This window comes from Colobus angolensis, unplaced genomic scaffold (assembly GCF_000951035.1).
Source record: "Colobus angolensis palliatus isolate OR3802 unplaced genomic scaffold, Cang.pa_1.0 Scaffold67, whole genome shotgun sequence".
NCBI classification, from domain to species: domain Eukaryota; kingdom Metazoa; phylum Chordata; class Mammalia; order Primates; family Cercopithecidae; genus Colobus; species Colobus angolensis.
This window is the reverse complement of record NW_012120376.1, coordinates 1,053,283-1,065,748: the sequence shown is the minus strand read 5'-3', so window position 1 is coordinate 1,065,748 and position 12,466 is coordinate 1,053,283. Positions and strand designations below refer to the sequence as shown.

General features: G+C 31.8%; 1 protein-coding gene across 2 annotated transcripts in view; it reads left to right on the top strand.

Moving 5' to 3' along the window:
* Positions 1–12,466, top strand: part of USP15 (ubiquitin specific peptidase 15) — a 149,995-nt gene that overhangs the window by 86,563 nt on the left and 50,966 nt on the right. The window contains exons 7-8 of one of the 2 annotated variants that reach the window (XM_011925965.1): positions 4,389–4,475; positions 10,825–10,969. In XM_011925965.1, the coding sequence (XP_011781355.1) occupies positions 4,389–4,475; positions 10,825–10,969 (232 nt within the window). The remainder of the gene's footprint in view (positions 1–4,388; positions 4,476–10,824; positions 10,970–12,466) is intronic. The other variant, XM_011925966.1, reaches the window with a different exon arrangement.

Here is a 12,466-nt window from a genome sequence, read left to right as displayed (position 1 = left end):
AAGACCCTAAGTTGCACACAGCACAGGTACCATTTTTTCCCCCTAGGTCTCAGAACTTGTTATGGGAGGGGTTGCAGTGAAGACCTCTGACATGCCCTGGAACATTCTCCCCGTTGTCTTGGGAATTAACATTTGGCTGCTCGGTACTTTTGCCAGCTTGAATTTCTCCTCAGAAAATGGGATTTTCGTTTCTATTGTATTGTCAGGCTGCAAATTCTCCAACCTTTTATGCTCTGTTCCCATTTTACAACTGAATGCCTTTAACAGCACCCAAGTCACCTCCTGAATGATTTGCTGCATAGATTTCTTCTGCCAAATTCCCTAAATTATCTCTCCCAAGTTCAAAGTTCCACAAATCTCTAGGACCAGGGCAAACTGCCACCAGTCTCTTTGCTGAAACATAACAAGACACTAAGCATTTTGGTCAAAGCCATTCAACAAGTCTCTAGAAAGTTTTAAACTTTCCCACATCTTCCTATCTCCTGAGTCCTCCAAGTCTCCAGGAAGTTCCAAACTTTCCCACATTTTCCTGTCTTCTTCTGAGTCCACCAAACTGTTCCAACATCTGCCTATTACTCAGTTCCAAAGTTGCTTACACATTTTCTGGGAACTTTGGTACCCAGTTCCAAAGTTGCTTACACATGGCTGTGTTGACCCAGTGCCTGTATCCTCCTTGTATCTAGGAAGTAACTAACTTGTTTTTGATTTTACAGGCTCATAGATGGAAGGGATTTGCCTTAGAAAACATTTTTTTCTAAGGTTTTATAATGTATAAAACTTTCAACAACGCCGCACTCTACCGGTACCAGTTTACTCTTTTAGTCTGTTTTCACACTGCTGATAAAGACATACCTGAGACTGGGCAATTTACAAAAGAAAGAAGTTCATTGGACTTACAGTTCCACGTGTCTGGGGTTGGGGGGCCTCACAATCATGGCAGAAGGCAAGGAGGAGCAAGTCATGTCTTACATGGATGGTGGCTGGCAAAGAAAGAGAGTTTGTGCAGAGAAACTCCCATTTTTAAGACCATCAAATCTCGTGAGACTCATTCACTGTCACAAGAACAGCATGGAAAAGACCCGCCCCCTCCCTTGATTCATTCATTTCCTACCAGGCCCTTCCCACAACACCTGGGGATTATGAAAGCTACAAGATGAGATTTGGGTGGGGACACAGAACCAAGCCATATCAATAGCCAAGTCCAAATAACCACACACAGTCGTTTCCTAATGTAAAATAAAAAAAGAGTGGTGTCCTGAAAACAATGACTGGTTCCACTTGTGGTTCATGCAGTTCAAATAACTACACAAGCTTTTCCTCTAAATGACAGCCGTGATACTTCAGTTTGTAGCAGATACGCTTTATGCAAACTTCCCAGTTTGTCAGATAATATCAAAAAGAAGTGTAAGTAAGGGTTAAGATTTAATAAAATCAGTAATTTTTTTTTCAATGTGGATATTCTCAAGTGAAACTTTTTTACTGTGATGTGGTGAAATATAGATTAGTGCTACTCCTTTGATTCATGCTAAGGTTTCAGCAGTTTTATCCACCATTGCTTTTGCACTATCAGTGCCAATATCCACTCAGTGAAAGAGGTCAAATAACATTTAAATGACACTTTGATATTTATTATGAAAATAGTTTTGACCTCACCAATGGACACCTTAAAAAGGGTCTTGACGACCCCCAGGATCCATGGACTATACTTCGAGAACTGCTTCCTAAACATCCAAGATACGTTGCCCTTGCCTACTCTACTTTCTTAACTCCACCCCTTATTAATTCTTACCTTTGTTTTTATAGTTCCTTAACTGGTCTCACGATCTTCAGTCTTTTTCTCTTCCTTAAAGGTTCCTAGATTACAAATCTGATTTTGTTGATACCCTATTAAAGTCTTTCCACATGCTCCAGCACAATTGGATAAAATCCAGATTTCTTCATAGAACATAAAAGTCCTTTTATTGTCATACCTACCTTAGTAACCTCTGTTCCTGTCAGTACTTCCTAGTCTTTAAGCCAAGCTGAATTTACTGGTAATTCCCTGAACACATCATGGTTTCTACATGATTTCTACATGCTATTCTTCCTACCTGTAATACTCTTTTACTTCCCACCTATCCCTCTAATTGTACGTCATTTTTAAATCACCTCATGCCACTACCCACAAAATTCTACATTAGAATTTGTTGTCGTACTTATATTGTATTATTGTATTATAGTCATTTTGCTTATATGTCATTTTTTCCTGTTAGATTGTGAGCTGTTTGAGGTCAGGAACTGTGTCTTTCTTTGTATTCCCAGTACTTATCAAGGATGAGGCATATAGTAATCATTTAATAAATGTTTGAGTGTTTGAATGAACTCCATAAAAATTGCAAATACAAATTAATTCCATGGTATTTCATTTTCTTTTCCTTCTAATATAGTTCTTAGAGTTGCTAATGAGTAATAAAAAAGGCCATAGATGAGAAGAAAAAGAAAAAAGTATATATATGTGTATGTGTGTGTATGTATATGTGAAGTGTATACAGTGTGTATATATATTATATATAACATGTAATATATATGTCTCAGCCACTTTATTGGATGAAGCAATGGATCTTTATTTCCATAATTTTTACTATAAGATTCAGGGTAACATTCGATTTATATATGTTTTTGAAAAGTTGTAATGAATTATATTTTTAAAAATTAACCTCCTTAATTTATTATAACTCAGTCTCTAATCAATTTAGATGTTTTTTCCTAATTTAGAGTTCTTAATGTGGAGGCAGAAATGCCAGGATATTTCAATTTTTTATTAATATTTTAAAACTACTATCTGGGAATATTAGGGTCATTAAAATTGTTTTTTAAATGTGTTCTACACATTGTTTTATAATAAAACTTGGTTGATTGTGTTTTGTTTTTGTGTTTAGTACAGTAAAATAAAATCTTGTTAAAGGGACTTCCATCAGAAGGGTACCTAACTAGAAATCCCATGTAACAGGATCCAGTTATATATAGCATTTGTCAGCTAAAAGAACCTCATTCAAAAGAAAACGTTTTCCTAAGATTTTATAATGTATAAAACTTTAAAAGTTAAAGTAGGCCTGGTGCAGCCTATAATCACATCTGTAGTCCAGTGCTTTGGGAGGCTGAGGCAGGAGGATCACTTGAGGCCAGGAGTTTGAGACTAGCCTGAGCAACATGGTGAGATCTCTGTCTCGGCAAAAAAAATTGTTTTTAAATTAGCTGGGTATGTGGCACACACCTATAGTTCCAGTTTCTCAGAAGGCTGAGATGGAGAAGCTCTTGAGCCTGGGAGGTCAAGGCTATAGTGAGCTGTGATTGTGTCACTGCACCCCAGGCTGGGCAACAGAGCGAAACCTTGTCTCTAAAAAAAATAATAAAAGTGAAATTGAAAATGTAAATTTTTTTATATCTAAAAAATTTTATTGCCCACCATTTGTTCTGCATAATGCATTGTAAATATATATATTTAGATAAATCCAAATCACTTAAAAGCAACTTTTCTAGATTATGCTTTTCTGCTTATTGACCATTTCATTGTTCATTAGCATAATATTTAAAAGTGAATCATTTGGGGCCTCACTAATTTCGAGTTTACAATGACTGAGTCACTGGACTGAAACCGAGCTTTTTATAGCCCCTTGCCTAGCTGTTGCCTAGTAAATTAAAATAATATGTTTACAAAATTACAAGGAAAAGTAAAACTTCTAGTGACCTTTAAGTATTTAGCTTGTTGCCGTATTATAGATTTGTTGATTATAAGTCATGCCTTTAATGCATATTTGTTGATTAAAAACCAATAGTAGTTGCAGTTTCTTCAAAAAGATTCTGAATTAATAAGGTATGTATACTGTAATCAGATTTATGCTTTTTCCCTTTGGCCAAATATAGCATATTGGGATTATGCTTGGAATTATTTTATCTATTTTGTCCCCGTTGCCTTAATTTTAAAAAATTGGTAATGTTCTCTGATCTCTCTGTCAATGTTGTGCATAATTAGAATGCCATGGTGTACCAGTGAGAAACAGCAAAATAGTTTAATTCCATTGACTAATGGAAATTGATCGTAAAATGTTAAAAATGGTTACCTAAACTCGGAAATGGGTATATGTAGTTAGTAGATTTATAGAAATAATAGCAAATCGCATATTTAATTTGATAAATTTTATTTGAAAATAGTTCCCTTTTGTACTTTTATGTTTTTATAAGGAAAAATACATTCAAAATTGAAAACCAAAGGATAATAGTGATTTTGCTCATAAATCTACTTTTCAGCATTCATTTATTACAAACATTGTCATCTGTTAGTTCTTTTATTTCATAACTTTAAAATTCTTCATTTTTTTATCTAATTTAACATTTTCATATTTTTAAAGGTCCCCAGGTGCATCCAATTTTTCAACTTTACCAAAGATCTCTCCTTCATCTCTATCAAATAATTATAACAACATGAACAACAGAAAGTAAGCACTGAATCTTAAAAACTCTTTGTTTAATTGATCACCCTATTATGGTTGCAAAAATCTCTTGTATCTAAATTTTAGGATAAAAGTCTTAATGCATTAAAATTGATTTTCTTTTAAATTACTGGTTAGTTCTTCCAGGAGAAACTTAACAAAAAAGAAAGCAATTAAATTACTTCTTGATTTAATACATACATTGAAAGAAATAAAACAAAGAATTTTATATGCTAAATACTAATCATTAAAATATATTTAGAAGTTTGTTAGAACACAATTTTTTAGGAAGAATTTAAATTCAGATGTCATTTTAGAACTGGATATGTAATCACATATAGTAAAGTATTTTTAAAAAGTGTCTATCAGTGATTCTCAAGTGAAAAGCACACATAAATTTTTGTTTATGAAAAAGGCAATCATTTTTTCTTGAGAAGTTCAGAAAAACAATTGCCTTACCCCTTGCCAAATAAAATTTAGAGTCATGGAATTTGTAAAAATTTTGTTGAAGTGTGTGTTATATTGCTGTAAGAAAAACGATGAAAGTCAAGGTTACGTGGGCTTCACTCTGAGTGTATTATCTTGTATTGACTCTGAGTGTATTACCTTGAACATTGATTTTTTTTGTTGAAAAGGGTCGGAAGAAAACCTTTATTATTTGTAATTAGCCCAAATTATGGGAAGAATATTGATCTAGAGATGATTATCCTCCTTTTATTTATTTATTTTTTTGGTATGTATAGTGCTGTTTATGGATTAGCGTGAAAGTATTTAGATATTTGCACTAAAATATTAGTATTAGATATTTATCTAATACTTATACTAATTATATGTTATTATATACTTATACTAATTGTAAAATATTAGTATTTAGATATTTTTGCAGTTTCTAAATGGCATCTGATTATCTCAGTGAGTAAATTCTAAAAGACTAAAGCTATTTGTGATATAATCTTTAAAATTAAAACACCAATAATTACATTTATATGTTTAATTAATTTTCCCTCAAAATTTATCTTTTGGGGGAGGATGACAAAAATGATTCTAACATACATCTGGATTATAAGTAGATGACAGAACTAAAATAATTTTGGAAAAGAATAATAAGGATTAGTCTTAAACTAAATATCACAATGTATTACAAAGATAACAAAAATTCAAACAACATAGTACTGACCCAAAAATACACCTCTGTATCAATGGAATCTAGCTCAGAAACAAGTCTTTCTATAAAAAGAATTTAATGTGATCAGGAGGCATTGTAGACTAATAGGAATGTGCAGATTATCCAGGAAATATTGTTGAGAAAATTGGCTCACGTCTGAGAATTTCTCTCTGAAATTTTAAATCCAAGCATATTAAAAAAGGACAAATAAATGGAAAAAAGTACTTGTTACAAATGATAAAGGATTTATATTCTAAATATATCAAGCTCATAAAAATTAGAAATTTTCTAAGACAGTCTTAGAAACATTGGGCAGTAAAAGTAAAGGAATTAAATAAGGAATAAAGTTTTTTTTTGAGGTAGGGTCTCACTCTGTCACCCAGGTTAAAGTGCAGTGTCACAGTCACAGCTCCCTGCACCCTTGACCTCCCAGGCTCAAGTGATCCTCCCATCTTAGCCTCTTGAGTAGCTTGGATTACGGCACATGCCACTACTCCCCACTAATTCTTTTATTTTTATTTTCATAGAGACAGTTCCACTATGTTGCCCATGCTGGTTTCGAACTGCTGGGCTCAAGAAATCCTCCTGCCTCAGCCTCCCAAGTGCTGAGATTGCAGGCATGAGCCACCTCACCCAGCTGGGATAAATATTTTAAATTTTCACATTCACTACTGATTAGAGATATGTAAATTAAAACCATGAAAAACCCCATTTGCTTTCCCTTACCTCAGTCACATTGGGAAAAATTAAACAATGGCATGTATTTTTATAATGATTCTGAGTGCTTGGAGTATTAGAATAATTTTTTCTAGCAAAACAGTTTACCAGTATGAATCAATAACATTTGAAACGTTCACATTCTTATTTCAGTAATTCATAAAAAGATATGTACACTATATGTAATAATATTACATCATAGTGTAATACTAAAATACTGAAGACATTGAATATTCAGAATTACACTGCAGTGTCTTCTCTTCTATTTAAAAATGTATGTGCACAGGCCAAAAAAAAAGAGTGAAAATAACGCCTCGTAATTTGGTTTGTATTTCGTAAATGAGAGCTTTAAGTAAACTTCATGCTAGATAAAATATTACTTATGATTTACTCATTGCAGATAGCTCTCATATTTACTATAAAAGGATTTATTTACAGGTATTTACAGTCATTCTTTGGAGATATTTTTAACATTGTATATAGACTATATTGAATGTAAACTGTATTTTGACCAGTATTACCATATTGGTATGTGTGGTCTGGTATGTTTCTGGTTTTGTTCTGTTTGCATAAGCTAATCTAAAAACCTCTGACTGCAGAAACTATGGAGAGAAATTAGAGTCTTAAGTTTCAATGATTCTATCATATGACTACATTATATTTTTAGCTATTTATATTTTTTTAATTCAAACACTGAAATAGCCCTGTCATATTATGGAGTTTTAGTAGCAAATGGTCACTGAGGTACCATGAAGCTATGACCATTTTGAGCTTGAAAGTACATTTTTATGTATGGATTTTCTTTCTTAGTAAGGAACAGAACTTATGCATTTGTAAAATGGAAAGTTTTGTTTTTTAACCTTAAAAAACTTGAATTCCATATTTAAACAACTGTTTTACATACAATTTACTTCTTGAATTTCTTCAGCTTGTGGAAAGACTTCAGATAGAAATAGCATAGTTTCTTTAAAAGTAGGTGAAATAGTAATGACCTTTTTGCATTATGTTTTTGAAACCTCATGTATGTGGAAATAGTCTACAAATATAAATAATATATTAAAATCAATAGTTGTCCACAAACTTATATGAAATTTATTTATAAATTCAAGATTTAACCCTACACTGATACGTTTCTAAGAGATAAAATTTTCATTTCCAGAAATAAGAATATTGTTATAAAATAATTCCAAGTAATAAAGTATGCTTGGAATTATTTCATTTAAGTTTAATAAGTTTTTATTAAAACTTGTATTATGAAAAATCCATTACTATAATATAGTTTGTTTACTTTGTGTCATAATTTTACCTGTTAGTCCCATGTGTATTTGGTTTTGCCTCAGTTGTAATTTAAGTACATTTTTAAGTATCTGTCAGCTTGTCTTTCTGGTAATAGTTCTATAACCTGTATTTTTCTGCCCTGCTTTCTTTGCTTTGATATATTACTAACACTGCCTTTAAAAAAATATTGTTAATGTGTTTATTGTCTTAATTTGACATTCCAAATGCAGAGCACATTTCTATTTTTCTGTTAATTTATTTATATCTTTTTTATTTGAAATGAAAATGATTCCCTGTATGAGATTGAGCCATGAACAGGAACTGTGAATTTTGGAAACTACCAGAGCTAACCATCTGGCTCTTGATAAATTTGTTAGCTAAACGCATCATTTCATTAACTGCACAATGGGCATAATTATAGTTATGAGGATTAAATTATATATTTATAAAGTCAGGTGTCAGTACTAGCCTGTATGAGATTGAGCCATGAACAGGAACTGTGAATTTTGGAAACTACCAGAGCTAACCATCTGGCTCTTGATAAATTTGTTAGCTAAAAGCATCATTTCATTAACTGCACAATGGGCATAATTATAGTTATGAGGATTAAATTATATATTTATAAAGTCAGGTGTCAGTACTAGCTTAAAAGTCAATCTGAAATTTTTTATAGAAAGGTAAGGTTCAATTTTACAAAAGAAGTGTATTTTTAGTGTGTTTTTATTAAAGAAGGATGGATATAATACAGAATTAACCTAATATAGTATTAAAATTCCCATTACTATTACTGTAAATTTATTTTTGCAAAGTAGCATAGCCTTAAAAGATGATGACTAGCTTAAGATCTTTAGGAAGTAATTACTAGACATAGTCATGAAAGATACTAGGGCCCAGATTTTCATAAATTTTTTGAATTACATAAACTGCTAGTTTTGATATTTTCCATGACAAACCTTAATATTTCATTTAAAGCACACATAACATGTGGATTATAAGTAACCAATCAAGATAATATTGAAGTATCTTAAATTCATTGATTTTCATTATCATTTTGAGCATCTAGACTATCTCAACCTTTGAGCGAAGTTGTAGATATTATTTAGGGATTTAGATTTTCTTAAAAAACAAAACCAAAAAACTGCTTTGCAAATAAGTTTTTTATTCATTTCTCAGTAAATAGGAATTTCTGTCCCATCAAATTCCATCATGTTGCTGCAAAGAAGAATAGAACTTTCAGCATCTCTTTGTGTTACACGTGGGGAGAGACAAGATATCTGAATATATACTTATGGAATGAGCATGTAAATGTGCTTTTAGTCTTTTCACGTGTGTGCGTATAGGCGTGAGCATGCATTTGGGCATACTTTCCTGTGTGTTCTAGCTGCTTAAATTTTACTATAATTTTACAGTCAGAAGTTTTTTCTTCTCTATAATATGTAGAATGTGTAGAAAATGCAAGCCTTGCATTTTTTAAAATAATATACAGAAGATCTTCATTTTTAGCACTACTTAACACTAATAAAAGAAAAACAGGATTTTTTTTTGTACTTCAGCTTTTTGTTGTGTGTACCCAAAGTTGTTGTGTGTACCCAAAATAATCCAGTTATGAGTGAAAATACTTAAAATTGCTGATAGGCACTTTGTACTTTATTAGTTACTAGGAATATAAAATAAAAAGTGAATCATAGGCTAATGATTTGCCAAGAAAAGATGCATGAGTTATATTTTTTGTGTTTTGTTTCAGTTTAAGACAAGTAAATATCTGTAAGTCTAGCAATTCTGAATTTGAATTGATCAATGTTTTATTTCTTTGACGCCTGCTGTTTTTATCTCAGGGTGGATTGTTTTTTCAGAGTTGAGGAGTTGACCTTTTTTGGTTCCAGGAGAAGGGAGTGTTTTTTTAAAAAATACAGAAACATTAGTAGGCTAACATTGTATGAGTAATTTGAGGTTGGTTTGGTTTGGTGTGTTTTACCTGTCTGGGGAGTGTGCGTGTGTGTGTGTGTGTGTGTGTGTGTGTGTGTGTGTGTTTTACTAAAGACTGTTAGAACAGGTAGTAGTATAGTTCACATAAACTCTTATAATGACAAAGTGAGAGTGTAATATATGGAATAATAAAGTGAAGTACTTGAAATTATAAGAAAAATCTACTCTATAAAAGTAATACCAGGAATAAATTATAGCCAGTTGTGAATTGCTAGAGATACCGATTTACATGTTCATTTATAAAGCTGTTTTATTTATAGCGTCATTTGCTTTTAGCATAGATCTCATTCAGGTTCTTTCTAATAAATAAAAAAAGATTGAAAGCTTGCTTTTGGATTATATCCAAAATATTCATCATACATATTTTATAAAATAACCTATTAAGAAATAAGAAAGAATCCATTCTTTTTCACAATATTAGTTTTTATTATATGCGGAAGGAAGAAGGATCATTTAACATTTTCTTCTTTCTAAAACTTATCCTGATTTTGTAACTTTTAGAATATTGTAGTTTTTAATATTAACATTTAAATTATCTTGAGGTTTTATTTATCTAAATAAACTACATTAATCTGAGAAACCAGAAGAAAGAAAAGGCAAATAACACTGGGATATACTTGCTTAGAATCATTTTTGCATTCCTGTTCACCCAGGCTTTTTTCTGCATTTGAATACTAGTTTTTGCTGGTCTAGCATAGAAACTATAAATGGAATCATCAGTGCATCATAACAGTGAGGTCACAGTGGCCTTGGAACTCTCTGCTCTTACCTGTAACTTTTTAAAGCATAACTCTTACTGTTTCTACCGTTTTTACTCTATTACAATAACAGAATGCAAAAGGATCATAAAGGAGATGATTTGTTGCTGCAGTTGGTTTTTAAAATCTGAATGTTTTAAATTTGATGGAGCAATGGGGAATGGAGCAAGCTGTAAAGCTGCTCCAGTTAATCAAAGGTAGAAAGATATAATCGTGGTTTGTATTGGTTGGTGTGGTATTTGAGTTATTTTGTTGATTGGATAAGGAGTATCTTAACTCAGGGTGAGTTATTTTGTTTGAGGTTCAAGTCTTTAAAAGTATCTCAGTTGAGTACTTTATAAAAGAAATTTAGTGATCAACCATATATCTCATAAAGAGGCCTAAAGTACTCTTTATTATAAATATGTTGTAATATAATTGGCTGCATTATGAAAATATTTTTTTCTTCCAGTGTGAAAAACTCAAATTACTGTCTCCCATCATATACTGCTTATAAGAACTATGATTATTCAGAACCTGGAAGAAACAATGAACAGCCAGGTCTCTGTGGCCTAAGTAACTTGGGAAATACGTGTTTCATGAATTCAGCTATTCAGGTAGGTCTTTGTAAACAAAGTGAAACTCATGTTTCATGGAAATCTATAATACAAGAAGATAGAGTTGGTTTTTCATGCCAGAACATGGGTATATGTTTTGAAAGTTCATTTTTCATGGAAGATGTAAGCATACATATTTGACTCATTCATTCTACTACTGGTAGTAGAACATCTGTTTCTCAATTAGGTGACGTGATTGATTAACATAATGTACAAGATTAAATATCACTTTGCAGAAACATAATATCAAACAGAAAACTTAAGCTGTCTAAGAAGGGGGGAAAAAAAAGCAAAAAAGCTTGTGCTTTCCCTCCATTATTCAGTAGAAGTCTATTGCCCTTTTTTTTTTTTCTTTTTTTTGTCTTAATGGGAAGTTAAAATTTTAAAAAGGAAAATCTTTTTATATACATATTTTAACAAATCACTTTCCCTTAAAGGCCTTTTAATTTGGGGATATAAGAGATAACTGCCTTTCCCCTTCCCCCTACCCCCTTTTTCTTTTCTTTCTGCTCTAGTCTATATCCTCTTTCAACTTAACTTTTTAAATATTTATGTCTTTGATTGATTCTGAAGTAATGAGATATATATATTTTTTAATATTACTGTTACTGTGTATAAACTTAGGGCTGGTTATTTTATTCCGCTTTTACAGATAAAATTTCTGTGTTTATAAAAGCTCAGAATAATGACAAACCATTTTTGATACTTGAATTTTAACCTTTTTTTGGTCAGTCTCTTTTGTGAATTCTGGATTTTTAGTTTTAAATCTAAACTTTTCTGTTCTCTATTCATATTTTTTGTTGACTCTCCTATGCCCAGAATGCAGCCTCCAAAGATATAGATTAAATGCAGGGTGTAGATTGATAAGGACATTATTAGACATCTTTCTCACTATCTGAGAAAGGGATGACTCTTCACCATTCAGTATTCTAAGTGAATCTTTTTATACATCGTCATTCATACAACTGTTTCCTAAATTAACCATTGCCTTTTTATATTCTTAGAAATTAGAATCTGTCATACACTATAGGCCAGGAGTTCGCATCCTTTTAGAAATTGAGTGGGGAAGGCATAATCGATTTCTGGTATTTTGCTTTAGAGTTGAACCACTTGAGAAGTGGCCTATCTGCCTAAGCAGATAGATTAATATATAGATTAATAAACTCTTCTTTTAAATCTTCTTCGAGTGAGTAATCCTGCTCATAATGTAGTGTTACTTTATTCAAAATAGGTTTTCAAGAATTCTAGCACTAGTTAGACATAGAGGCAATTTAAATTTTTATCTTTATTTTTCTAGATGAAGAAGAAAACCAAAATGTATTATTGTCCTAATAGTTATTAAATAACAAAGTAACGTACATGGGTGCCTAGCTTTCAGAGATAGGAATGGGACAGACAAAGTATAAAATCTGTTGGACCATCTCTGGAACATGTTTTATGTAAATTGTTGTTATACCAGTACCAGAAAACCCGGTTCCCAGATCACCAAGTTATATT